The following is a 27,741-nucleotide window of genomic DNA, read 5'->3' on the forward strand; positions in this document are numbered from 1 at the left end:
TGTAGTAGTACGTGGGGTTGTGCTACATTTATTGCTAATTGTTCTTTTTATAGCCAGATCATATAATTGAGGACTGTTGCACTATAATATTATAAGCTATTTAAGCTAACATAAAGTCACATAAAGTTGTTGAACAAATTGTATAATGAATACTTAATTAATAATCAGTTGAATAATAGAAAAGAATATGCACTGTACTACAGAGAGCACCATATATTGTATTTCTACTTTTTGTCTATTTTTATGTTACTATATTTTACTTTATTGCATTTTTTTTAAATTCTAGGTTCATGTAAAAACTTTTGAAAAGCCTTTGTGTTAAAACAATATATATATATATATATATATATATATATATATATATATATATATATACATACATACATACATATACACGGATAAATTAAAAAAATTGTTATGTCAGATTCCTCCGCGTACCACTAGCGGGACGCGTACCACAGGTTGAGAACCACTGGTCTAGTGTGACAGTTAAAGTTACTTTTTAAAAAAAAGTAAGAAATGTGTAGTGTAGGCTATGCTAAATGTTTGAGTTATGCATTGTGTTGTTTTCAGAGGTGGGAGAAGTACTCAGATCTTGAGTGAAAGTAGAAGTACCAGAGTGTAGCAGTACGCTAAGTAAGTAAAAGTTCTGCATTCAAAATGTTACTAAAGTAACATTTCCAAAGTATTAAGATAAAAAATATACTTAAAGTACTCATTATGCAGATTGGTCCATTTTAGAATAATATGTATTTATATGTTTTCATTATATTTATTGATGAATTAAAGTGTTTATTAAAGCTGGTAAAAGTATATATACTGCAGGGTATATTGTGAATTTACTCCAGGTGTAACTAAAGCCTTATTTAAGTGTTTATATTTCACATCATTAATCCAAATCTGTAAAGTAACTAAAGATATTAAATAAATGTAGTGGAGTAAAAGTACACCATTTAGCTCTGAATTGTAGTGGAGTAGAAGTTCGGAGTAGAAGTTCAAAGTAACATAACATGGAAATACCTGGGACAGTACTTAAGTAAATGTACTTAGTTACTTCCCACCTCTAGTTGTTTTTAGATTGATTGGCTATAACAGTAAAGTGCTTATGAACATGTATGTGTAAGAACATTATCATAGTGACAATATTCCTGTATTGAGTACTTTTGTGCTTTAGGGGGGAGGAGGTCATGCAAAATTGTGGCATGTTAATTATTTGCAATTTATGTTGTGTATTACTTTGCTTTTTTATAGTCTTCTTAGTGACATTAGATGATAAAAAAATGTTGAGAACAGCTTTTGCACAGGTGAGGCTTTAATAATACAAAATGTAACCATTGCGAGCCCACACATCCAGCACAGTTGAAATTACGACAAATGTGTTTCAACTGTGTGAAGTCTGAAAAACGTAGGCACACATTACCTTATCTTATTTAGTTCTACACTAAATACAGATTGAATGTGTGCAAATATTCAGTTTTTATTCAGTTCTAGAGGAATGTTATTGTTGGTAATGAGTTGGTCCAGACCACACATTTGAGGGGGAGGGCAGAGTAACTCTAGAGGAAATGGGTGTTGAGGACTCCTCCTATATCTAACTCCACATTCCTTTTCTGTACCCTTTTCAAAGTTTTGGAGCTAAGACTGTGAGACCAGAAAAGGGCAGAGGGAGGATAACTGCAACTAGGAAGCAGTTATCAACAACCACTGAACATTACAGACTCAAAAGCTCTGTAGCTGAAGGGTAAGAACTTCATCTTTGTTATGTGAGCTTAAACAGACATTATTCCTGGACTTTCACGTACAGCTTAGTATGATGAAGCTATTGCCCAATAAAATGCAGGTCACACCCTAATGTGATCAAATGCTAAAATACGGTTTCATTATGATATCTAACCTTCATAAGGCTGCGTTTCTGTTGATCAACAGTGCATTTTCTGTAATCATCACCTTCCTTACTGCCTGTGCTAGTTACCTCAGCATTATGTAAACCAGATGTAGCATTATCTAATCAAACACAGGCCTCTCTGAATTGTCCACAATGGAACAGCAACAGTGGTTTCCCCCTCTGGACAGAGGTGGGTAGGAAAGACAAACATGAGCAAGGCGTAGGATACTCATTCCTTAAAGTAAGCTGTGTAGTTAAGAGAGGACCATTTACGAAAAGGAAAGGTCTACCCCACCATTTGTATTTCAAAAGGGATTTACTGTAATGATTTATGAAATTGGCTAGCAACAATTTACAAGACGCACAGTTAAGGTCCCATAACAGCATAGAAAAACAGCACATCACACTTGTTTCTGGATTATTCGTTTTTTAGTTATTACTGTATTTACGTTTGACATGATGTCCGTTATGTTTTTTTGTTTCTTTTGCCGTTAGTTATTTATACCTGTATCTATGGGAAATGAAACCAAAAAGTCTTGCTTAATGATGCTATTGCCTGTTTTTGCAAGTGTCCTAAAAAATGTTGGATAGAAAAAAGTGAATCATACCATGAGTCATTCATATCTCCTTTTTAGAGTTGTTCCTATTTAAATGACTTTTTGGCTAGGATAAGGGCTGTAAAGATTTCAGACTTTCACTAAACAATTATCATGGCAAAAGCAATGCACCAGTGATAATATTATCACAATATCTATAAAATATTTGAAAGAAAAATAGTGCTATTAGTTTGATTCATTATTATCCTCTTGCCAATTCAACCTTTCTCAATATACGGTGTAAGAAAAATGGAGTCTTTAACCATAATTGTACTAAAGCTTACAAAAACAAAGAAACTGAAGTTATTCAAGAGGCGCTATTGTTATCAATCTTAACACAATATGACATTGTATCATAAGAGAATTTAAATGTTTTTTTCTCAAATTGAACCCGATGTATTATGATGGATAATCATCCTTTATACTGCAAGGATCTTTGACTTTGGATATGTCAGACCCTTGTTAGGTAGGGTTTCAGGATAAAGCTTGTTTACAATTGTTCCAGGGAGTTGATGTTCTGATTCCTCAGAGACCAGAGCTGCTCTGGAGACGAAGAGAAACTCTCTGTCTGGCATGCTTGTGGCTAATAAATGGGCAGAGATTGTCAGTGCAGATGTTGAGATGCGTGATGAAAGTGCTCAGAGTTTCCCCAAGAGGCAGACACAGGGTCCACTGTTTCAGGCCACTTCCTTTAGAAATCTGATGAGCACTTTGGAAATGGACCATAAAGCTGTTGATTCACAAATATCAAAGTTCCTATATCATAAAAACTGAGAATTCAATTTTTTCAAAACGTGCCTTTTAACAAGCCAACTTCACTTTCATTCAGTTGTGATGTCACACTGATACTTTACATATATAATAATAATAATAATACAGGTATAGTCAGATGGACACTATTAGAAAAAATGCTATTTTGAACAATTACAATACAAGAGGAAACCTGCTGATGATTACATCACTCCTGTAGCCCAAACAGATTTTACAGATGCAATTCTATAATTATAATTACATTACAGGTTTGTTTGTTTGTTTGTACACAGGATACCACACTCTTCCCTCATCTCCAAGCAGCCATGGTTTTCCTGCTCATATTCATGACCGTGCTGCATTTGGTGACCTTGGCCATGCTCCTCATCGCCACCCTGGAGAAGGTGAGACGCATGTTTTCTCTCTTCCTACAGTAGATGTCACTGTTGATCCCTGTATGATGTGAATAAAGGCTCACACAAATGCTGCACATCAACTACTGCCAGCTGTGGTTTTGTGCTATTCTGAGAACCTGTCTTTGAAATGAACCAATCTTTCTTTTTGCTTTCTTTTATTCTTTCTGCAGTCCTGGTGGATATGGGATGATTTAGAAATCACAGACCTCTGGTATAACTGCTTCCATGATAATGCCACGAAGACCTGGATGTGTGCTGCTACAAATGAGAGCGGTACATTTTAAATTATTTGTTTGCGTGCTAGCCTGCATTATTTACTGGTCACGTTTTGCATTGTGTTTTGCTTGTGAGTGAGTGTCTTACACTCATTCTCTGACCCACTCTCCCAGACTGGCTGCAGTCGGTCCAGGCCCTCATGGTCCTCTCTGTGGTCTTCTCCTCCATCTCCTTCCTAGTTTTTCTCGGTCAGCTGGTCACCATGTCCAGAGGAGGACTCTTCTACTTCACAGGCCTCTGTCAGGCATTTGCAGGTGAAGTCTTAAGTTATTACATAAGCCATATCAAATGTTGTCAATGAAAAAAAAACAGACAGCTTTTTTTTTTTTCACTTTTAAGGCTTTGAATCCTTTGTGAAAACTTGACTGCACTTATATTTTCTTTGCAAATGTAGCTTTTGTTTCTACAGTTGTTACGAGAGTAGACCTCTGTCAAAGTATAACTTGATGAGTGAAATCAGCTTGGTTTTTCTCTCTTGAATTATTTTGTGTTTTTTTGGAATCGTGCCTTTAGATGAATATATAGTTGTATCAATTTGAATATCAGTCTATCCCACATTCACAGTCTTGCTGCTATTAATAATAAACAAGACTTTAATAATCCACAACGGAAAATATAGTCCCCTATAAAGGCACTAGTTAATCCTGTAAAAACATACATGCCCATCTGTTCTATTTAATATAAATTCTATTTATATTTACAAAGGGATCCTAATTAATCCCTATCAGGTAGTCACACATGCATACCATGAAATGAACAGCTGTGGTGAGACATTTTGAACTAAAACCTTTAATGTCTTGCTCCTGCAGGCTTCACAGTCTTTGCTGCTTGCCTCATCTTCACCTTCCACAGAAAGGAGATCTTAAGTGAATCCAGAGATCTTAGCAAAGGACGCTTTGGCTACTGCTTCATCCTGGCCTGGCTGTGTGTCCCTCTCCTCCTGGTCAGTGGAGTGCTATACGCCCACCTGCGCAAGAAGCAGTGAGCCACAAACAGAAAATATGCAAAATTAAAAAAAAGAGCTCTTCACTCACATTCCAGAGTAAAGATAGTGCACATGAGGAGATAAGAGACTAAGAAGAAAATACTTCTTTAAATTATTTAATACTTTCGGACCCAAAATCCACCCTACATGGTATGCGGGACGTTATGTCATAATGGTGACTCTCTAGGAGACACATTGTTGTTACTCAAGACCAAATCAAGAAAACTCGGTCATGCTGACTTAAGCTTAAAGATCCCATGTCATGGCCATTTCTACTGATCATAATTCTTCCATTGTTGAGGTATACTAAAATACATTTATATTGTGCAATTTTCCAAACTCACATTGGTTTCTCATACAGCATCTCTGTATAGTATGTGTATTCACTCTCTGTCATAAACGGCTTGTTGGAGCTCCTGCCCCCCCCTCCCTGTGAGCCCAGTGGCCGTCTGCGAGACAGAGAGACACAGCGAAACCCAGCCCGGAACACACGCACACCCGCAGCCTGGCTGGGAGTTTGTGTGTGTGCCAGGCTGAGTTCCGCGGTGTCTCACTGTCTCGCCGACCCCACACCAGTGAGCCAGCTCAGTGTCCCGCTCCTTGCAGCAGCGAGCCTCGCAACGTCCCGCCGAGTGTGTGTGTGTGTGAGGAAGTCCGCAGATTGGTCAAAACGTAACGGCTCCGTGGACGTAACGGCTCCGCGGATTGGTCAATTTGGACCAATCTGCGGAGCCGTTACGTTACGTCACTATACCCGAAATACGTCACTATACCCAAGAAGTAAACAATGGAAAAAGAGAAATCTCCAACAAGGCGTTCTGGGGCAGCACAGACAGGTCTTTTCTGTGTTAGAGTTTTACTCGCTACAGGGTGTACTTTGAGGGTTTGTGACTCTGCAGACCGTTTACATGCAGAAAAAGCTTCATAACACACAAGGGGACGGGTAATAACCGGAAAAGCATGACATGGGACCTTTAACATATTAATCATGAAGAATTCTGTAATGGAAGTATTTGCTAATCAATCTATACCTTGTACTTAATGATTGTGATTATGTTTGATATATTTTGTATATATCTGTTTACTTATTAAAGAGAGCAATGCACTGATTGTTGACACCTTTTCTAAAGAGCATTCCTGTATTAAGAAGGCTTACTCTGTGCTAGGCCTGTTTTGTTTTGAGCTTTCTGTGTCACTCAGTGCTTTCTGTGTCACTCAGTGCCGGTGCAATCCTCTGACATTATGCTGTGGTTGCTAAAGGGTGTGCCAATCATTGTTAAAGCATCAGTCAACATTTTGTGGCATTCAATGTTTACTTTGCTGAGGTATGCTTGCATTTTCCACATCATTTCAGAGGAAGTTGATAATGAACTAATAAGAAATTGGCCAGTTACACTTCAGCAGTATCACATTCACCAACACATTTTCCCCAGAGGTAATAAAAAGCAAACTACTGTAATTACACCTTTTTAGATGGAAAGTTAGGTGCAGTGTGAAACTGTTGCCTCCAAACCTACCAGTCAGGCTGGACCAGTCCAAAAAGGAAGCTGTGAGGTAAGAAGCAGTCTCTAAGACAAAGTTGACATTGCACTATTTGTTGCCACACACGTCGAACGTGTTTAGTGTATGACCTAGAGCCAGAATACCAAAGACTCTGATTTAAGTAAAATATTGAGACTGTGCAGCGAACGGATCTGTCAGCTTTGTAGAATGTCTGGAATCTGAGAACAACGTCGGTTGGAAGGAGTGGAAGTGTTTGGAGAGGTGAGACGATCGGCATTGGGAGGGAACACATGAAGAGGTATAGCTCTTAAGAGCTTTTTAGTGATACTCAAGCCTGAGAGATGAGACATGCTTTCCAGGAGGTGAGTTTCACATTGTGTTTTGTGTGTTCAAAATGATTTTTTTCAGACAAGTCTACTCATAGATTTATTTAAAATGTGTCCAGGAGTTTTTCTCACAGAGCATTGCCTGCACCTTCAAGATATCATATGTTTTCGGGGCTGGTCTTGCCAACATGGAGATATTGTGACTTTTTGCCAGAAGAATGAATGGAATTACTTCAACTAGATCCAAGGGTGACATGAGCTGGTCTGGGTTGGATTTGATATCACACTACAGAAGTCAGTAGTGGAAACTTTGTTAGCAGTTTTACACAGAGACATATCAGGCTGCCGTCATGTCCAACTCACACGAGCAGAGCCTTGATGAGAATGTAGTTTTTCTACCGGTGAATGAGTCCTCCCCAGAGTTCCTCCATTGTGAGAAGGAGCGTCAGGCAGTGGAGAGACTCCTCAATGCAGGACCAGAGGCCTTCTACAGCTCCATCGGCACAGAGCGCTCCGGCTGCTTCCTGTCTTCTGAAGAGGTCAGCCAGATAAGCAGCTGGGCTCAGGACTATCGCCTTCACCCGCTACAGGTGCAAAGACAGGAGAATGGAGAGGACTGCAGCTCAGAGATGGAGGACTTCTGTTCCACATACTTCCCCTCCTTCACAGACACACCACCCCCGAGCCTGGAGCTGGGCTGGCCTGAGAAGAGCCCCTGGGGAGCCAAAGACAGCGTTAGAGTCCACACCAGCCCTCCTGCAGAGGGGGACCCTTCTGTCAGGCAGATCATCAGATGGCACTTGCAAAATGCTGGCGAAGTATGCAAATATATCATGTTATGGATAAACACGTTTATTTTCATATGGTAGAGCTGGAACACTCTGATTTAAGAACTGTTTTTATGATAATGTAATTTATTCAGAGTTAATACTTTAACACCACTATATTTCAGAGATACATTTTCTTTTTTGCTATGTTAATCTGGAGACTTAAGTTAAAGATTGTACTAAAAGAATAGAATCAAATATAAAGAACTCCTTCAATTTAAACCTTTCAACAATAAATTAAATATAGAAACATGAAGCAACCTTTGCAGCTCCACTACACGAATGCTGCTTAATGCATCAACCCAAACAACTTTTACTGCTTTTGTGGTTAATATTAGTTCAGTTTTACTTCTGTGAAGTAGCATCACATCTTCCATCATCTGCATCAATATGATATCTTTAATCTTTTAGAAAAATAAAGAAGAAATAAAGGGTTACATTTTGTGTATGCCACTTTCTGGACAATCCGATCAAGTACAGACTAAGGGACATATTTCTATAATACACAGGTAATTGCCATTGTGACGGACAGATTGACAGATGGTGCAATTATTGGAGATTTACACAAAGCTGCTTCCCGGGGTGTCCCTGTGTACATCATCCTGAACCAAAGGTCCATTCAAGAGAACTTCACGCTCAACAGGCTCAGGCATCCGGTGAGTCACCTCCTGCAAATTAGCACACACCTAGCAGCCATTTGATTGGGTATGTTTGACATGACAATAAATTAACCCAAGCACCGCCAGTCAACAGGGCCACTGGGTTACATCTTAAGGTTACATCTTAAAGCGTTGTTATAAACTTGATAGACTGCATTTTGTGTAGTGGTGTCCTTTTACTCTTACATTCCTGTTTAATAATCTTAGGAATGTGAAATGTACTCTTAGCCATGCATAGTTAAACTGGTTGCACATCATTCACAGTTGACTGTTTCTCTTGAGGTGGTGAAATGCTGTGCCTGATGTTGAATACCCTACAAGATATAAATCCATTTCATGATAGCAGTTTATGAAATTGATGAATGAACCGAATTTAAGTTCTCCATCCCTAAAATGACTCTTGCTCACCATGAGGTTGACATTTGTGGTTTTTAGAGAAATGAATTGACTATTGTATTGGTTGCCATTACATTTGGTGAAGAAATGTCCACCCCTCAGAATGAATTTTTGTCAGGTTGGTGATCCCTTAACTTTCATCTGATGCCCTCAGGCCAAATACTTTGGTTAATGACGCAAAAAAAGTGCAAAACTAATGAATCACATCTCCTCATCTTTACTTTGTTTCTGTTGCTAACTTGCACATTTGTGCATGCTAACATGGTAAACTAAGATGGTGAACATGGTTAACCTGTTTCTGCTAATCATCAGCCATGTGATTGTAAGCATGTTTACACCCTGACGTTAGCTTTTGGCTCAAAGCACTGCTATGTCTATAGTACAGCCTCACAGGGCCCCTTGCATGGATGTATACTCTTGTTTACTATAAACCCTGTGTAAGATATTATGCCGCTTCATCTCATTGTATCAAAGATAAACAACACCTTTTCATTTCCCTCTATCTCAAGTTTCAACTCTGGTTTGTGGTTTGGCAGAACATGCAGGTACGTGTTCTTGGTGGGAAAACCTTTTGTTCGAGGACAGGAAGAATGGTGGTCGGAGAAATGAAAGACAATTTCCTTCTATTCGATTTACAGACAGTGATTCATGGCAGCTACAGGTGAGCAGTTTCATTTACCTCATTTCCCATTTTTTTCCTTATTGTAGAAATCATCATTGACATGTGGATAATAACTTCAAGCCATTTTTGTATTGTTTATAATTTCAATAGACCCATTACTTTCTATATTCAATACAGAAAGGTTATAATGATGGCTACTTTATTCCCATCATCTTTTATGGTTGTATTTTCCTAAAAAAATTAATAAACTGACAGTTCAATTAACTTTTTCTTTACATGTTCATACTATATTGTTACATCCTTGGCTTACAGCTTGATTGAATGTATGGTTTTGATCCTAATGTTTACTGTCATCCTTAATTTCCCTTTAAATGTATCAGAAACACTTTGATATAACAAGCTATCTTTGCACTCTGCAGCCTCACATGGACCGACGCCCACCTGCACCGGCAGCTGATCACCGTTCTGAACGGCCCAGTTGTAGAATCATTCGACAGGGAGTTCAGGACCCTTTTTGCGGCTTCACTCCCTGTCCCTGACACATGGAGGGAGGCAGAGACTCATGTAGATGTGACTCATCATCTGAAAGACCGCTCAGATCTCGGGTTTCAAAGACATCACCTTTATGAGCCTGAGATTGCCAATCCTCCATCCCCACCTGCTGATTCCCTCCTTGACTGGGTAGCCATGGGGGTTATACACACTACAAAGTGCAGTCCTCTTGATCAACACGATGAAATCATGGCCAAGGAAATGCAGGTGCAGAGCAAATTCCTGTTTGATCAGCAGGAGGAAATCATGGCCAAGGAGATGCAGATGCAGAGCCAAATGCTGTTTGATAAAAACACACTCTTTATGGACAGTTTTAGGCCTACTTACAATGGAAACCAATTTGTGGATAACAAAAGGTACATGGATCATCTTGACTTCAATCTAAGTTGTATTTGGACCAATCATACAGAATGCTTTTAAAATGGTCATTTACACAAATACAATGTTGGTATTTTTAATTAAAATGTAACTTAATACTGGAAACTGACACCCAAATGAAAAATTGAAACATGTTTTCTGTTTCTTTTCATTCTCTAATTAATTTCCCCTAGCACAGCATTTTTGTGTAATATTTTGTGTTACAGGTTGTTTGCATGACTTATATATTGCTTTCTTTCTGTATGTGACAGGGTGTATCGAAACACTTCTCCAGTGACAAACAATGTGCCACATAAATTACCAACTTTCAAGTATGTCTTCTTACAGTTCTTTTTTAAAATAATACTAGTATTTGTTCTTGTCTTCTTCTAATAACGTTTTATGCTAATCTGTTTCCTGGAATCTTGATTATTTCCATAGAAAATTATTAATTTATTGTGTTGTTTTTTTTTCCAGCAGGGTGGATCACATAATAAATAAGGCTATTGCCCGACAACTCTCCGCAGAGAAGAGCACCAATTTAGATGACAGAACACGAACAAGACTTGATGATGAAGGAACAGAACCAACACACAATATAAACATCCTTCCATTTTCGGAGAGAAGAGAGACCTTAAAGAGGGAAGCCATATTGGGAGAAGTGGGAAGCATAAATAAAACTAGCTCACCCGTGGAGAACAAACCATCTTCTAGAGTAAGTAACGGGCCTTTTCTACCGAAGCACTTGAGTTAAAATTGTGGAAAACTGAGATGCATTTCTCTCCTCACAGAAACCTCTGATCCTAATGGTGCCGCAGTCTGAGAGCTACAAATCCCTGAGTGACATCATGAAGAGGACTCATCCCCAGCAGAGCCCTTCAGGACAGATCGGGAAAGGATCGAAGGCCGCCGCGTCAGAACTGACCCAGACTATGATGGAGCTGAGTGTAAACAAAACACAAAACAGAGGAGTCCCGGTGCCAAGGTTTATGGCCAGTGTAAGTGTGTGGATTCTTTATATCTCTTTCTGTATGTGCTTGTGAAGAAGTAGTGATGGAGGAGGAGATACTTCTTACGAAAATAAATTAACAGCCCCCTGTAAAGCTTACAGAGATGTTGCTCTTTTTAAGCTAAGACAATACAGGAAAAAACTTATTTTTTTAATGCAATGGACAATTTTAAGAGTTTGGGCTATTTTGGTAAAATGTCAAATGGACTCTACTTGTATAGTGCTTTATCCAGTCTTTAAGACCACTCAAAGCATTTTACATACTACAAGTCATCATTCACTCCATTCATACAGAGCAGTGCCATTTGCTCAAGTAAGCTAACATTCACACAACACATTCACACATGCCATCGAGAGCAACTCGGGGTTAAGTATCTTGCCCAAGGATATATCAACATGATGACTGCAAGGGCTGTGATCGAACCCACAACCTCCTGATTGAAAGACGACTGCACTTCCTTGCAGCCACAGTCGCCCATTGTATAGCGAAAAGTAAACATCCAAAATAGACATTGAGTTGTAAGTATAACTCAACTTTTTGCGCAAATAGACTGTCCCCATTTTCACAAAGTCAGCATTAGATAATGTCTAATTTCCATTTTTTTTACATAATATCTCTTCAGAAAAACATTTAAAACAAAAAACAAATGTGTAACTTTAGGTGATAAATATGAATATTGAGCCTTTATCCAATAATCAGATTTGTGTTTCATGTATATTTAAATCAAACATATTTAATAAGGTAATGGCTACTTTGCATATTAAACTAAACATAACTTGTAATGATATGATTTTAATGTGTTTTTGGTGCCTTAAATCTCCTTTTTCTTTGACAGTGCTTTGACCCAGATCAAATGACACCTGCTCTTAACCTGATGAGGAAGAGGAACGATGAGTTGAAACCGTTATTGTACAGAAGTCAACAAAACCTTTTGCCCAGAGAGAGGCCCCGCAGCTCCTCTTATGCGTCCTGGAGGTGGCCACTCGCAGAGGCGGAGGGTAAACAGGAATGAGAAGCAAGGAAGAACATACATGATCAATAACTTCTGTAAAAACATTTTTTTTCACTGACCAAGGACAGCCGTCAACAGTGGATAGTTACAACCTCTGCAGTGTTAACCCAAATCAGGCCAAAAACAGGCTATGACTGAGAATAAAGCCATTGTTATATGCATGTCTGTAAATTCTACCTGTTAATTTGATGTTTTTTGTTATGTTAATGTTGCTCCTCTTGAATAGTATTAACCTTTTTCACCACTACAAGGCTGTACAAATTACAATAGGACCTTTTGATTAAAATATAGAATAACAAATATGTGTAGACCTTTATTGAATGGATATAAATGTACATTTGTGTTGATACAGTATGAAGGTCAGGATTTGTATATTATATTAATTGGAATTAATATAGTATATCATGAAATAGATGGTATGAAATGAATGCAATAATTGTTTCAAAGGTGACGATGTTAAAGGTTTAAAGAAGAAAGAGACACAAATCCTTTTGCTAACAGTTAACACACATGAGGTTATGTGCTTGATGTACAGTTTACACTTTTTTATGTAAATTGAGTTATTTTAAAAGCTGATACCAAACGTTTAATACTCACAGCACATGAACCATGACATAGACCATTGATGTGTACAACAAGGAAGAAATAAAAGAATACACCAATAGTACAGCGGATAAGCTCTCATATTATAACAATTGTGCATTTTATGAGAAAAGCATGACATTTCTAACATAGTTAGAGCATACCATAAGGTTTATTTTCAGATGTGGAGGGAAGTCAGATTTGACCCGTGAGGACCGTGAGAGGTCAAATCCAAGATGGCCACCAGTCTCTCGGGTCAAATGTTCAAACACGCTTAATTTTGGAACCAAACATTGTAGAAAAACATTTAAGGTGTCATATCCAACTAAATTAGGGATGCCCAATCATTTGGTGATACTTTTGAGATCGCCAGAATTCAAGAAAATGAATTTAGTTGAAGATAAAGGTAGAAATTGACCAAAAATAAGGTGTGTGTGTGTGTGTGTGTGTGTGTGTGTGTGTGTGTGTGTGTAAATTAGGGATGCCCAATCATTTGATGATACTTTTGAGATCGCCAGACTTCAAGAAAATGCATTTAGGTGAAGATAAAGGTAGAAATTGACCAAAAATAAGCTGTCAATCAGTTGAAATTTGCAAAATGTGTGTGTGTGGTATATTCCAGTGGATTTATGGTCACCCAGCGCTAGCATTACTACAGAGACTGGAGGAATATGGCTTTACTTGGCACAGTCTGCATGCTGATGAAAACATTTGTTTTTGTCTTCAAATACATACTAACATGATTGTGACGAGCATCATATTTGTTCCCCGCCCAACTCTCTAAGTCTAAGTGCTTGAACTCCGTGACAGGAGGATGAAGTATGTATAAATGGATGGAACTATCAACAAAACAGCGTTTTATTCCCCAATGTCATATTTAATAGAAAAATAATAATAATGTAAACCAAAGAGGGAGATGGAAAACAGTTCCATGTAGAGCACAAACAGCTCTCTTAACCCTCGCTGTTAACAAAGGGCTGCACTCAACTATAAGGTTCACCGCTGTCCCTTTCCACTTATAGAGGGTTGGGGTTCAATTCCCTGCCTGTCCACCTATAAAGCCAAGGTAGCGCAGCTTTTTTTCTGTTCTTTAGTGGCTCACATGGACATTTAGAGGTCATGCAAAGAAAGGGTTATGTATGTTGTGTGTGTGACAGAGAGTGCAGAGAGAACATTGGCAAAGGGGATTTGTTTGTCCTAGCATGGCTGTACAATTACAAATACAAAGGTTTACCCATTTAGACTCCATGGCATGGAGAAAAAAACTCATTTTAAATGACTCTAAGGATATAACAAGTTTTAGAAAATTGAAAGATTGATGGATTTTTGCCCACATGCGGTAAACATCTTAATTGAATTTTCTATGTGCAACATGAGGACAATAACCACAAGTGTACTCGCAGTACCTTTTTTCTCTGGCACTGAAGTTGCAAGGTTTCAGCATGTTGTCCCTCTCTAAACCTTTCTGTTCCCCATTCTTCTTTCTCCAATAAGTGGTGCATCATTATTTTTCTATTAAATATGACATTGGGGAATAAAACGCTGTTGTTTTGTTGATAGTTCCATCCATTTATACATACTTCATCCTCCTGTCACGGAGTTCAAGCACTTAGAGAGTTGGGCGGGGAGCAAATATTATGCTCGTCACAATCATGTAAGTATGTATTTGAAGACAAAAACAAATGTTTGCTTCAGCATGCAGACTGTGCCAAGTAAATCCATATTCCTCCAGTCTCTGTATTAATGCTAGCGCTGGGTGACCACACACACACACACACACACACACACACACACACACACACACACACACACACACCAAATTTCAACTGATTGACAGCTTATTTTTGGTCAATTTCTACCTTTATCTTCACCTAAATGCATTTTCTTGAATTCTGGCGATCTCAAGTATCACCAAATGATTGGGCATCCCTAATTTAGTTGGATATGACACCTTAAATGTTTTTCTACAATGTTTGGTTCCAAAATTAAGCGTGTTTGAACATTTGACCCGAGAGACTGGCGGCCATCTTGGATTTGACCTCTCACGGTCCTCACAGGTCAAATCTGACTTCCCTCCACATCTGAAAATAAACCTTATGGTATGCACTAACTATGTTAGAAATGTCATGCTTTTCTCATAAAATGCACAATTGTTGTGCTTATCCGCTGTACTACAACTGTCTCTAATGTCTGTTTGAACCGGTTTAAACATGTTTGCTGGGTTTGAATGGCTGCCTGGACACATGACCACATTTGAAGAAATGTGAGAGATCGACTAAATGCTGGGTTGCAAGCAATCATTGGGAGTGAAGTATTATATTATAATATCCAGAACAATTTTCATATTACCAAATATCGTACAAGCGGAGTTACATTTTCAGTCAGATACAGTGCTCCATTGGTTTTATATTATTCACTCATATTTGTTGTTCTCTCCCTGCACATTAATTGATAAGATATACTTTATCGATCCCAAATTGGGAAATGTTTTCATTGCACAAGTATTGCACATAATTAGAAATACAAAAAGAGTAGAAAATAAACAATTGTACAATAAAAACATCTCAAAATAGAACAAAACATAACTAAAAGAGTGAAAATAAAAAAGTTCACCATGAGAAAAAATAGGTAAACTATCTGACAAATAAAACGCTATTGGCGGGCTAAATTACAGCTAACACAATATTAAAGTGGGATTTTATTTACTGGTGGCGAGGGTGGCTGGGGTTACAATTGGTGTAGACTCAATGTATTTGATTCAAACCCGTAAACAAGTCATTCAAAACTCAAACACTAAATCAAATAGATGGATGTAGCCCTCCCTCACAGTAGAGGGCGGTCTGCAGCCTTCACGTCGCTGTGGAGACCGTCATCTAAAGTAAAGTAGAATAACGGAAGCACATGGCAACGAGAGTGGAAGTGTGTCGATTCAACGCTATACAACTGGATATTTAATACAGTTCTCCTTTGTTTTATCTCCAGTTGTCAGCACTGGTGTTTAAAAGCATTGCTTCTTTTCCACTGTAACGTCCTGTTTGTCTGCTAACGTGCAGCTAACAGTTTATCGTTTCCATCATGGTTCGAGAAAAAAGGTGAGTTCGGCCAAAGTTAGCTAAACCAGAGTCTGCATGTTTTTATGTTGCTATGTGATTGTTATGCTGCTAAAGCTGCATTTTGCCTCATAGTTAGGCAGAGGTGTTCTGATACAGTCTATGTTTATGATATGTTTTGACACCTTGTAATCGATTTTTGTCTAAAAAGTTAACGTTTTTTCCTTTTCCAACCGGACCTACAGTAAACACTAAGTTATTCCATTATTATAACGCTAAACATTTTCCAAATTCCTTGAAAACGTATCCCAATTTTCTACAGTTTTGCCCTTTTTATTAACCATGTATGTTTGCTTTTAGTTCAGTTTATTTAGGTATTGTGCTTTCATTCTTGTCTTAAGTGTGAATGTATTTAGGTATCTGTAAACTTGAATGTTGTATGCATGTATTTGAATTAGTTATGTTATTATATGAGAGGGAAATCCTTTGATACTGTGTGTTGTATTGTCATATAAGTGTAATTATTATATTATTTAATGTCGGTCTCCTTTCTTTTACCATTCAGAACTATAAAGGCCCCAAGGCAAAAGAAGCCAGTGCAATATGATGAAGATGACCCTGAGGGATACAAGAAGATGCCTGTCCCTGACAAGGTAGAGCAGCAGATCTGTCCCTGCTGTTGTTGTTGTTGTTGTCATCACAGTAGGGTCACAATAAGACAGAGATGCCTGACATACAAAATGTAGGGTTTGACATACTGAGAGAAATCTACCTAAGTATTATATGTAACCTACATCTGTTGGTTAATGATTAATAATGATAGGTGATATTTTGTTATCGTCACAAGAGTTTCAGAAAAGTTTTTGACTGTTGGTATTGATCTACAGTATTAAAGGAGAGGTGTCATGCTTTTCCGGTTATTACCCGTCCCCTTGTGTGTTATGAAGGTTTTTATGCATGTAAACGGTTTGCAGAGTCAAAACCCTCAAAGTACACCCTATAGCGAGTAAAACTAACACAGAAAATACCTCCCCAAAACGCCTCGTTGGAGATACGTCATTGTCCATTTGATTCTTCCGGGTACGGCATGACCCGGAACGAAATGGACCAATCCGTGGAGCCGTTACGTTACGTCCGCGGAGCCGTTACGTTAACCTGTTACGCACCGCCCCCCCCGGTACCGGGCGGATAAACGCGTCATTTGCAGGAAACAACGTCTAAGGAATCTTAATATTTAATAAACTATGAATGTTTAATAAACTATGAATGTTTTATATCCATGTAACGGGAAGAAACTCAGCTAACTGATCTTTTAAAAAAAAAAACCCACAATGCTAACACTCAGCCTCTGAATTACCCATGAGCGAAAAAATGTAACCTAAAACTGCACCTAAACTCACTCATAACTCCCTTATTACTTATCCTAGATGCACAGCCAACCCCTCGATTAGCATCTCCTGGAGACACAGAATCTGTGTAAAAAACCTCAACACTCAGTGATAAACATTTGCGACGCTATAAACGAAAGCGTACATCAGAACATGTGGAGCTAGGTAGCTAGAAACGCTAACATGGCTTACCTTGGTCAAAACTGGTCTTCAATGGCATTCAAACGATAAAAAAACGATGCTGCAGTTAATCCATAGGTTAATCCAATGTGTCTGTGTCCTCTTTGAAATGATTTCTGATAATCCATAAGCAATAAAACTGCTTTTTCGTTTCCAAATGTCAGAGCTAGAGATAGGTCCACTCTGATGCAAAATTACATGCGCGAACCCCCCATCTCTTCTCTTCACGTGTGTGTGTGGGGGCCTCCCCCTTCGATTCTATCTAACGGTCAGAAAGAGGTGTCAACCATCCAAATCGACCAAGGGGGGCCAGAGATATGGAGAAAAAAAACATTTTCACCCAAATCACCTCAGAGGTGGAGTGGTTTTGGCTAAACCTCTCTAAAAAGGTCAAATGTCACTTGTTTTGCATCAATCTTGATACAGGGTACTTATTATATGTTGTACTTTGGATTCCTAAAGCTTTTAGTCTACTAACCCATCATCCAAGGGTAGTTTTCACTATAAGTAAAAAAGAATTTTTGGACGGACACTATAATTTACAGTTTTTTACTATGTAAAATCTGAATTTTCTTTAAAATAAAAAACATCTATATTGATTCTGACACTTCTACATCCAACTCACAGATGTAACCTTGCTTTCATAAAAGAAATTATTCATATAACCCTTTTAGAAGTTAAGTTGTAGTCATTTGTTTTGGGCATGTCATTTTCGAGCCTGAAACATAAAAAACAGGTTTGGTGCTTAACAGGTTAAGCCCCCGCTGATTGGTCCAAATTGACCAATCCACGGACATCCTCACACACAGGCAGCTCTGCTGATTTCTCCTCCCTGGCTGCAGGCTGATAACAGACAGTTGGGATCGCGGCGAAATTCTCTCTGCAGACCCATTCTCACAGCGTTTATCAACCTTTTTCTTACTCAATATCAAGCCACACTTATTGTTTTTACTTCGGCTGTGAGTTTGTGTGTGCTCAGGATGAGTTTGGCTGTGTTTCGCTATGTATCCTAAACAAGGAAACAACACCTCCACGGAGCTCAGCGCGATTCACAACGTCCCGACCAATCAGAGCACACTGTGCTCACAGGGAGGGTGGGGGCTGGAGCTTTGGGAGCTACAACGAGCCGTTAAAGGCAGAGAGTGAAATTCAGTGAATACAAGTAGTTTACAGAGATGCTGTATGAGAAACCAATGTGAGTTTGGAAAAATGCACAGTATAAATCTATTTTAGTAGACCTCAACAATGGAATTATGATCAGTGGAAATGGCCATGACACCTCTCCTTTAAATCTAAACTAGATGTGGCTAGGTTTCAAATAATAAAAATGTTTGCAAACTGACAACATTTTGAACATGTTTCTATAATACTGTTATCTTCTTGTAATAACCAGACTCTGGTGATATATATCTCGTACATCAATCACGTGACTCTTAACCATCAACAAACTTTCCTAACTTCAACTCTGTTTTGGTGTTGTAGATTATTTTAACGTCATATTTGAATGTCTTCCCTCTTCCTTTCAGAAATCCTCACAGTACGCAAAGGACAAAATTGATGAGTTTCATGATGACAAGATTGCAGTAAGTCCTCCTCATTAGTAGTTCTTCAGTATGTGGAGGTTGCTGTGTTTACGTTCTCTTATATATATATTTGTTTTGCTGCGTGTTTTCTTTGTCACAGAAACTTCTTGCCAGCGGTGTTCAAATGGAGAGCGACCAGGAGGAAATTGATGAGGAGGTAATGACTTATGTGTTTGCTAGGATTTATATTCATTAAATAAATGTAAATCAAGAACCAATTCAAGCTCATCTGAATTTCACAGGAGGAAGTGATGGCTCTGGATGATTCGGAGTCAGATGATGAGGAGGGAGAAGAGGAAGAGGAGGGGACAGATATGGAAAGTGATCTAGAGGAGAAAAAAGAAGACGGTAAACATACAATCTATCTTTTTTTGCGAAGAGTTTTGCCTCACTGTCTATAAACAAGCCTATTTAACTGTAACCTTGCTGTCTTCCTCAGATCTTCCTAATGAAATGGCATGGGGCACCAAGAAGAAGATGTTCTATGACTCTGACTATGGGGCCACGAGTAAGCATCTTTTATCTCCACCAATATTATCTGGGTAATTCTGGTTTTCTAAATGGCTAATATTGACAAAAATGTATTTGTGTTATTACAGAGGGTAAAAAGCAGGATGAGCTGGAAGCTGAGGAAAAAGAGGAAGAAGAAGAAGCTAAAAATATCCAAAAACGTTTAGCTGCAAATCTGAGCGAGGAGGATTATGATTTAAACTTCTTCCAGGTATTTTGTTATTCTCTTTGGTACACCTGCAGGTAAATGAAAATGTAATGATAGAAAATGTTTTTAATTGTGATTGTTTGATTTGTCTAAATGAAGGAATTTGCTGTGGAGGAGAAGGATGATGACAAGACTGCGGGAAAACAAGAAAGGATTGTCAAAGATCTGAAGCAAATGTCCCAGAAAGAGAAAATGAAACTTTTGAAAAAGGAGTCACCAGAGCTGCTTGAACTTATTCAGGATTTCAAAGCAAAGGTAAAACACAGGCATTCAACCAAAACCAATGTGTTAAAAACTGTTAGAGAAATATCACTCGTCACCGGCTTGATCTTCAATATCAAGATACATGTATTTATTATCCTGCAAGAAAGGAAGTAGTGATCACATACAAAGCTTCATGGGACAGATAGTTCCCAGAACAGTGTCCTTGACATGCTTATATACAAGAGAGGGTGTTACAGTCACAAGATGCAGAATACCGGTTCAAAGCAGTATTCTGTGCTTAGTTCAGATTAGCTAAGGCCTGCGTAAACAAGAAACATGACAGTCATATGTCTATCTCCATAGATGCTGAATCATCATGTTAATCGTAGGAACATAGTTATCGTATGTAAAACACAGTGTCTCATGAGCGTCATCTATGTAATCATACATCCTGTTACGTACACAGCTACATAGGGCCTTTGTTATCATGTGCTACTCTGATATTCAAAGAGTACATTCAGTATTTTCCCAACAAAAACCTCAGCTTTAATAAGCCAAAAGATACTTGCATAGTTACCACAATCCAACATGTTATTGATGTGAAGTATTTTGTATGTGTGCAGCTAAATGAGCTGAAAGACGAGCTGCAGCCTCTTGTCCAGATGGTCAAGGATGGAAAGATCCCTCCAGGAAAGGTGAGCACATTAACATTTGGCTGTATGAGAATCCACATTGAAATCAACCGTGGCTCTGATTAGGTTCTTTAAATAGCTGTAACTGGATTGATCATTAGATGGGATGGCTACTGTTATATTTTATGATGATTGGTGTCTGTTTTGTAAGCTTGTAATGTCCATTTGTCTTCAGAAGTACCAAACCACATAATAATACTGTCATGTAGCTCAGGCAATCCATTTTATAATTCCTAACCAATTGTTGTGCTTTTTTCCAAAGGGTGCTGACTACCTCAAGACAAAACAGCAGCTGTATCTCAAGTTAGTTGTGAATCAATTATTATTGCTTGTTGTTAGATCATGTCAACGTGTTTTTTAATTAGTGGCTAATTATTCTTTCCTGCCGCAGTTACTGCACGAACATCAGTTTCTACATGGTGCTGAAAGCAAAGCGAATCCCTGCTCATAACCATCCTGTGATTGAACGACTGCTCATCTTCAGAAATGTGAGTACACACACAGTGACACCTGTTGCCAGGGGAACATAGCATTAGTAAAGTAGTATTAGCGATTGTGTTTTCATTCTATATGTCAAGGAAGAGCATTATATTTGCATTATATTTGTTACTGGAATTTTGTATTTTCCACATGTATATTTTTAATTTCTTTTGTATATTTTCCACATGTATATATTTTTTATCTTTGAACTTTTTAATGCTATTTTATTTATATTTCTGAAATATATTGGACTGTTTTTATTTCTCTGTCTTAGTTTCTCTTATGTACATTTCCTTGTGTTTTTTATGCTGCTGCAATGCAAACATTTCCCAAATTGGGATCAATAAAGTACCTATCTATCTACCTACCTACCTACCTACCTATTGATCTATTGATCTATCTATCTACAGCGGCTTCCTTTAGTGTCATTCATTTTTTGATGCTACTGTCGTTTGAAAATGCCAGAAATGACTATTAGAACCCTGTGTCTAACGCTTGAATACCTTCCTGCAGCTCATCAATGAACTCAGTTCAGTGGATGCTCGGCTTGCACCGCAGTTTCGCAAGCTGCTAGCTGGGGAGGAGAAAGATAAATCCAGCAAACCTGCACAGGGCAAGAAGGCCAAAGTCTCCAATAAGAAGGGAACGGTGAGATTTTTGTGTTCGGTTTTGAACACTATTGCATAAACTGAAGAGCATCCTCGATGTAGATCCACTGCTGTTGTTTTGTATGACTCTTGAATGGTAATGAGAACACGTTGTTTGCAGGATTCTGAAGAACCTATGCCTGGGGTGGAGGATGACTCTGACTCTGATATGGACGAGGAAGCGGCTCTGCGTTTCTACAGAGATGCGGAGGAGCGTTCGAAATTGAAGAGAAAGGTCGAAGAACCAGAAACAGAAGAGTACGTTTGATTTGAGTCTTTAAAATGGCTGTTTGGACAAGATCAACTCTGTATCTGATCAATGTGAATTTGTTGCAGGTTGGAGGAGAAGGAATATATGGAGGAAGATCCAGATGCTAAGAGAGGCATTACTTACCAGGTACAGTGTTACAACCACTAGCACTCTGAAGTATTAATAGCTAGTCAGACACTCTCACCTGGAAGTTAATAGTAATAATATAACAGATCTATCAGAACACCTTCAGAGCAGGTGATCATTTCCGAGTAGGTAAATTAATCCTGACAGTTACTTAGACATAAATGCAAGTTATACTCCTGGAAGTTGGACTTTTTTATTGCTTGAATAACAAAGCTGAATACATTTTTTTACATGTTTACATTAAATAAACCGTATTTAGTTGTACTGCTACGGCAGCGCATGTCTTGTCTCTATGTAGACAATTTCATTCTCAGTTTTTGAAGAAAAACTAAAGAGGGTAAAATGTGTGTTTTTATAGATCTTTGGTACAGGGAAGTAACAAGTACATCAGAGTTGCTTATAAAACGTTTTTTTTTTCATATTTGGTGCCCCTTACACCGTGATCACTTAATGCATTTCATTTTGAGTTACTTTAACTTATCATTATGAAATTAGATTGCATAATTGAAAGCTATAAAACAGTGACACCAGGTACAATCTCCTGGGAAAGCTTTATTTACAGCACAAAGTTGTGAACAACTGAACGCAGTGTGTCCGGTGTTTGAGTGGAAAGGGATTTTGGTTGTCTTTGCGACAGTTGCGCCAACAATAGTACCCTTTTGAAGTTTTACGGGGGAGAAGTTGTCTGTTGCCACTTTAAACTTTGTCATTTCTGTTCAGTTATTCTAATTATGTAACTCTTCCAATTTCACAGATGTCGAAGAACAAGGGGCTCACACCAAAGAGGAAGAAGATTGACCGTAATCCCAGAGTCAAGCACAGAGAGAAGTTCAGACGGGCCAAGATCCGCAGAAAGGGCCAGGTTTGTATTCCATACATTGATGAGAACATTTGTATTACACTGTTTCAGTGCATCATGAAGCTTCTGAGGACTGCAGGCTCATCAGTTTGAATCCAGAGTATATGTTGAAAAACAAGTTCAGCAGTTGACAAGGTCGTTCAATTTCCCCAGGTCCGAGAGGTTCGTCGGGAGGAGACGAGATACAGTGGAGAGCGCTCTGGTATTCGTGCTGGCGTCAAGAAGAGCGTCAAACTTAAGTAACCAAACAAGAGTCCAATACGTGGAGCCAGGGGTTGAAAAAAATACCAATGGATTAAACTTGTTGATTTTTATTATAGATTTGTAGTAAAGCATGTCACTGAATTATTCAACCGTCAGTCCCTTGTGTAGAAAAGGCAATAACATTACTTTGTTTCTAGTTCATTGCACAATGTGAATAAACATTTAATAAACTTTCATTAACTTGTGTTTTGTCATTGTACAGAAACAGTCATCAAAGCTTGGATGATGTACATTAGAAAGGTCATGGGAAGGCAGGATGTGTTTTAAAGTTATTACCAAGGTTATATTATCAATATGATTTAAAGTATTTATTCAAGCCGAGCTCAGGAACGAGTGAGCGCACAGACAACAACTCATGACTCAGGTGTGCAGTATGGGTGATTTCTGTCAGCCCCCTTGTTGAGTGAGGAACTTGTCGTGCGCTGACGTCAGGTTGCTCACTATCCTCTCCTCTATCTCCACCTCATTCTTGGCATCCTCCTCTGAGATGATCAGCTCAGCCTGGGTCTCGGGGGTCACCACCACCACATAGCCCCGTCTGGAGTCCAGCACGTTGGCCACCACCGCCTGATGCCTGTAGGTGGCCAGAGCCCGGCGAGCCTTGTCCAGCAGGATGGATGCATCTGTCTCCAGCTTAAAAGAAATGACAAAAGCCTGAGGGGCCCAGTCTTTCACTAGCGGGGACAGTATCTTAGGTACCATGTTCAAACTGAGCTGAAGGGGAGAAAGAAAAAGTATATTGTCATTAACAACCAGGTAAAGGAATACTTCACACACAAAGATAACCTTGTGCTATCTTGTATTCTTGATTTAAAAAAAGTGTGGAAAGGAGGAAAAATCTGGCTGGATGAACCAGGATGTTTTTATCAACAGCAAAACTATATAAAAACATCTGTTAACAAACTCAAATCTTGCATCCAAATCATTGATCTAGTCATGCTCACAACTTTACAAACATACTATTTTAAAACACTTCCACATAAACACATTCACAAAAATGCATGTGTTTTACAACGGTGTGCATGTAGTCGGATGTTTTGATATAGATTTTCTGTTGATACATGCCATTCTATTTACTTCAGAGACTTATTTTGGGGGGGTTATTCTTAAAGAATGTCACAGAACAACCATGCTAGCAGCTCTTTTAGGCTGTTCTTAGCCACAGAGAGGATTGGAGCTTAATTTACAAACAGACATTGCCACCCCTTGAGTCGTGATTCTTGCAAGGCTGGAAAAAAAGTTTTGAATGTTTTTTCACCTACTTGAAGAGGTCCATTAGAAGACTGGATTTTGTGTTCGGGCATCTCAGATGCTGGGATATAGAAATCTGACACAGCTGCAGCCAAGTAAAACATGGCCATTGGTCCTACAGTATGTGCAGAATAGGGAGTTATGAGCAATACGCTTGACAAAAGCCACACATTCAACCTGTAGTAAATTGTTAATCTGTACCTATAGCGCTGAGTGCCTGTGCTGCTGCTTTAAGAAGATGCAGATACTCTGACAGAGTGCTGAACTCGATTGGCAGAAGGAGGTTGCTTTCTTTCACTTCCTGATATCTCTTCAGTGCTTTGGCAATGTTGGGAAGCACCTGCTGGTTAACCACCACTTCACCAGAGGAAGCTTCTTCTTCCCCTCTGAACATCAGGGCATCCAGCATGTTAATGGTAGAGAACACCCGTGTGTAGGGGTAGAGGGAGCGATGCCTGTGCAGGAAGATGACTGCGTAGCCTGAGTCCATGAAATACTCCGCTGAAGAGGCTCCTCGCCTGCCACTGCTGAAGTTATCTAGGAAGCGGACAGTGCGGGACTCTAGGGGAACTTTGGTTCCTCCTGATGTGATGAGAACCACTCTGCGACCCGCTGCAGCGTGTAGACTGGCGAAAGCTGCCATCTTCTCTTTAACCTCATCAACATGGCAGGGGACGGCAAATTCTTCTGCCAACTTCCCATCGATGGAAGATACTCTGGGATTAGCCATCACCTGATGAGAGAGAGGGCATCATAGGGATTTTAATGTTGAATGTTATTCCATTGTTTCTTGTCTTAAGGTTTGTCGTTGATGTTGAAAATGGAGCTGCTGTGATGCAAAAAAAATCAGACTTGAACTGACAAAATAAAAGGATCATCAGGAAAGAGGATTTAGAATAGGAGGATGGGAGGCTGTGGCTCAGTGGAAGGTGTGCTGGACTTCGAATCAGGGGATAGCAAGTTTGAGTCCCACTGCAGTCAGCATGTCGTTGTGTCCCTGGGCAAGACACTTCACCCCAACTTGCTCCTGTGGGGATTGTCCACAGTAGTGAATGTATGTAAGTCGCTTTGGATAAAAGCGTCTAACAAATGACATGTAATGTAATGTAAAGAATAGAGTTGTGATCAGTCAGTAAGGTTTATGTTAGGTCTGTGTTTAATGGGGAACTTTTGGATATTAACATCCATTTTGCCTGCCTGTTAAACCGGTTCTTTTGGATTTTAACATCCATTTTGCCGGCCTGTTAAACCGGTTGTATAAGGTCTTTTGTGGGTCTGGAGGGAGCTTTCTTAGTTTAAGAAAGAAAAATGTAATGGGTAGAATATAGTAGAAATCAGACACAGCTTCAGCCAAGTTAAACAAAGCATTAAATCCTAAGTGCAAAGTAAACATTTGAGAACATATGCTCAGTTTGGGCTTGGTTCCCACACATGTCTTTTAACAGAAAGTTTGACAAACTTGGGCCTTGCAGACTTACAAGCCAAGAAGTTTGATAAGTCTTTTGGGTGGCTATATGGTAAAGGTCATATCCAGTGAATTTGGAGCAGCGTGTCATACCAGGGACTGGACATCTGGATATTTGTGTCTCTACTGCATTGATTTGACCATTATTTTAGGGATGCACAACATGGATTTGTGCCCATATTGTGATCTTTTCCAAGTCATTATGGCTGATTGCCAATAGTGATTTATAGTCAATAACTTAATTTCAGAGAACATCAAGTCCCTCCTATAATAGAATGCAGAGGTGGAAGAAGTACTCAAATGTTGTACTTAAGTAAAAGTAGAAGTACCACAGTGCAGGAATAATCTGTTAGTAAAAGTCCTGCTTTTCATATGTTACTCAAGTAAAAGAACAAAAGTATTAGCATCAGAATATACTTATAAGTATACCAAAAGTAAAAGTACTCATTATGCAGATTGGTCCATTTCTGAATATTACATATTATTTGTTTTGATTATAATTACTGATGCATTAAATTGTTATCAAAGCTGGTAAAGGTGGAACTACTTTGTATTATTTTATAGTTTGTGAATTTACTCCAGGTGTAACTAAAGTCTTATTTAATCGTTGATTATGTTTTAAATCAATAATCAACATCTGCAAAGTAACTAAAGGTATTAAATACATGTATAGGAGTAAAAGTACACCATTTACCTCTAATTGTAGTGGAGTAGAAGTACAAAGAAGCAGAAATGGGAGATAATCAAATAAAGTACAAGTACCTCAAAATTGTACGCAAGTACACTAGAGTAAATGTACTTAGTTACTTTACACCACTGGTAGAATGAACATAACTTACTGTTACATTTATGTCCCACTGGCAGATTCAGGAATTAAATACCATGCTTTAAAAGTTGGATTGTGTTATTAAACTTGTGCAATAGTAAAGTAGTGTACAGGAATAATACAGGACTTTTTGTGGAGTAATTTCAGAGAGTAGTATTAGTCATTTTACTAAAGCAAAGGACCTGAATATTTCTTCCACCTCTGATCACAGTATGCATAAATGCTACAGTCAGTAAACTTATCAGGTGAACCTAGACCGTCTGGCGGCTGATTCACTGAAGGACACACAGCCTATTCAAGGTTTTCTGAATTGTATAGGCAAATGATCAGTAATATGACAGGTGGTGAGTCATTTTACACACGATGCACACCGCTGAGCTGCTTGCTATTATACAGTAATTTGCCACCGTGACAACAGCCTTAATAAAAAACACATTTGCTTTACCACAATATACTCACTAAACTGCGAAATGCCCTACTTTCGATTCCGAGGTTGATGTCAGTCAGCTTCACAACAACTTCTGCACTTCCTGAAACCACTGAGCTGATTTGGTTGCTCTTAATAAAACAGAGAAGAAAACCTTCAGCGCCCCCAGTGGCCTTAAACTGCACTGCACCCACGCAGGTTAAATAGTGTCGACTCGTGCGTCAATTACTATTCTCACTTTCAATGAGGTGTTACTCTTAATTAATTAACATCACCAACACACAGACTCCCATGGGGCAGAGAGGGATTTCTCTTAAAGCGGATCTTTTCACCTTGACTAACCCTCTGAGTCAGTGAGTTTCATAATGGCAACACACATCTTGAAGTGTTGCTGCTGATCTGGTTGTTTTATATTTATGATAAGTTTTGTATTATGGAAATCAGTTTTTAGAACAGTTCTATAGTATCACTCATGACTCACATCTATAATTACAGATACACAAATGAAATGCAGTAAGACTTCTTTCTTCTTGCCAATAGTCCAATATTGTAGATT

The 27,741-nt window shown here is 38.7% G+C and overlaps 4 protein-coding genes across 6 annotated transcripts; 3 read left to right on the top strand and 1 right to left on the bottom strand.

Annotated features, from left to right (window-relative positions):
• The first annotated feature begins 1,627 nt into the window (after positions 1–1,627).
• si:dkey-264d12.4 (epithelial membrane protein 3) lies at positions 1,628–4,933 on the top strand. The gene is made up of 5 exons (XM_034139093.1): positions 1,628–1,741; positions 3,525–3,635; positions 3,818–3,920; positions 4,037–4,177; positions 4,733–4,933. Exons 2-5 carry the CDS (start codon positions 3,558–3,560, stop codon positions 4,906–4,908), a joined length of 498 nt encoding a protein of 165 aa, XP_033994984.1. The 5' UTR covers positions 1,628–1,741; positions 3,525–3,557; the 3' UTR covers positions 4,909–4,933.
• Positions 4,934–6,338: 1,405 nt separating this feature from the next.
• Positions 6,339–12,472, top strand: fam83e (family with sequence similarity 83 member E). Of its 2 annotated transcripts, none has more exons than XM_034139096.1 (9): positions 6,339–6,773; positions 6,857–7,555; positions 8,074–8,220; positions 9,156–9,280; positions 9,661–10,149; positions 10,423–10,482; positions 10,631–10,865; positions 10,942–11,148; positions 11,996–12,472. In XM_034139096.1, the coding sequence occupies exons 2-9, from the start codon at positions 7,088–7,090 to the stop codon at positions 12,170–12,172; spliced, it is 1,908 nt and encodes a 635-aa protein (XP_033994987.1). In that variant the 5' UTR covers positions 6,339–6,773; positions 6,857–7,087; the 3' UTR covers positions 12,173–12,472. The 2 variants fall into 2 exon arrangements, with proteins under 2 accessions (XP_033994987.1, XP_033994986.1); XM_034139095.1 differs by having other exon boundaries at positions 6,342–6,773; positions 10,628–10,865.
• A 3,154-nt stretch (positions 12,473–15,626) lies between these two features.
• Positions 15,627–23,392, top strand: utp3 (UTP3 small subunit processome component). The gene is made up of 16 exons (XM_034139190.1): positions 15,627–15,846; positions 16,370–16,457; positions 18,899–18,955; positions 19,056–19,112; positions 19,198–19,303; positions 19,395–19,463; positions 19,555–19,676; positions 19,773–19,928; positions 20,501–20,572; positions 20,832–20,872; positions 20,961–21,057; positions 21,563–21,697; positions 21,818–21,954; positions 22,033–22,093; positions 22,848–22,955; positions 23,106–23,392. The coding sequence occupies exons 1-16, from the start codon at positions 15,830–15,832 to the stop codon at positions 23,193–23,195; spliced, it is 1,413 nt and encodes a 470-aa protein (XP_033995081.1). The 5' UTR covers positions 15,627–15,829; the 3' UTR covers positions 23,196–23,392.
• Positions 23,248–27,314, bottom strand: ppcs (phosphopantothenoylcysteine synthetase). Of its 2 annotated transcripts, none has more exons than XM_034139192.1 (4): positions 27,218–27,296; positions 24,669–25,200; positions 24,479–24,582; positions 23,248–23,930 (listed from the first exon to the last, which is right to left on the bottom strand). In XM_034139192.1, the coding sequence occupies exons 2-4, from the start codon at positions 25,195–25,197 to the stop codon at positions 23,604–23,606; spliced, it is 960 nt and encodes a 319-aa protein (XP_033995083.1). In that variant the 5' UTR covers positions 25,198–25,200; positions 27,218–27,296; the 3' UTR covers positions 23,248–23,603. The 2 variants fall into 2 exon arrangements, with proteins under 2 accessions (XP_033995083.1, XP_033995082.1); XM_034139191.1 differs by having other exon boundaries at positions 23,583–23,930; positions 27,238–27,314.
• Between the last annotated feature and the right edge of the window lie 427 nt (positions 27,315–27,741).

The sequence above is a fragment of the Trematomus bernacchii genome, unplaced genomic scaffold (genome assembly GCF_902827165.1).
Source record: "Trematomus bernacchii unplaced genomic scaffold, fTreBer1.1, whole genome shotgun sequence".
In the NCBI taxonomy this organism is placed as follows: domain Eukaryota; kingdom Metazoa; phylum Chordata; class Actinopteri; order Perciformes; family Nototheniidae; genus Trematomus; species Trematomus bernacchii.

Bases quoted from the DNA above. Each gene is read 5' to 3' on its own strand.
- utp3 (XM_034139190.1), top strand. The intron at 16,458-18,898 runs GTAGAGCAGCAG...TCTTCCTTTCAG, and splicing joins AGATGCCTGTCCCTGACAAG to AAATCCTCACAGTACGCAAA. The intron at 21,698-21,817 runs GTGAGATTTTTG...CGTTGTTTGCAG, and splicing joins TCTCCAATAAGAAGGGAACG to GATTCTGAAGAACCTATGCC.
- si:dkey-264d12.4 (XM_034139093.1), top strand. From the start codon at position 3,558: ATGGTTTTCCTGCTCATATTCATGACCGTGCTGCATTTGGTGACCTTG. The intron at 3,636-3,817 runs GTGAGACGCATG...TTCTTTCTGCAG, and splicing joins TCATCGCCACCCTGGAGAAG to TCCTGGTGGATATGGGATGA. The intron at 4,178-4,732 runs GTGAAGTCTTAA...TTGCTCCTGCAG, and splicing joins CCTCTGTCAGGCATTTGCAG to GCTTCACAGTCTTTGCTGCT.
- ppcs (XM_034139192.1), bottom strand. From the start codon at position 25,197: ATGGCTAATCCCAGAGTATCTTCCATCGATGGGAAGTTGGCAGAAGAA. The intron at 24,583-24,668 runs GTACAGATTAAC...CACATACTGTAG, and splicing joins ACAGGCACTCAGCGCTATAG to GACCAATGGCCATGTTTTAC. The intron at 23,931-24,478 runs GTAGGTGAAAAA...TCTCCCCTTCAG, and splicing joins CTTCTAATGGACCTCTTCAA to CTCAGTTTGAACATGGTACC.
- fam83e (XM_034139095.1), top strand. From the start codon at position 7,088: ATGTCCAACTCACACGAGCAGAGCCTTGATGAGAATGTAGTTTTTCTA. The intron at 10,150-10,422 runs GTACATGGATCA...TGTATGTGACAG, and splicing joins CAATTTGTGGATAACAAAAG to GGTGTATCGAAACACTTCTC. The intron at 10,866-10,941 runs GTAAGTAACGGG...CTCTCCTCACAG, and splicing joins AGAACAAACCATCTTCTAGA to AAACCTCTGATCCTAATGGT.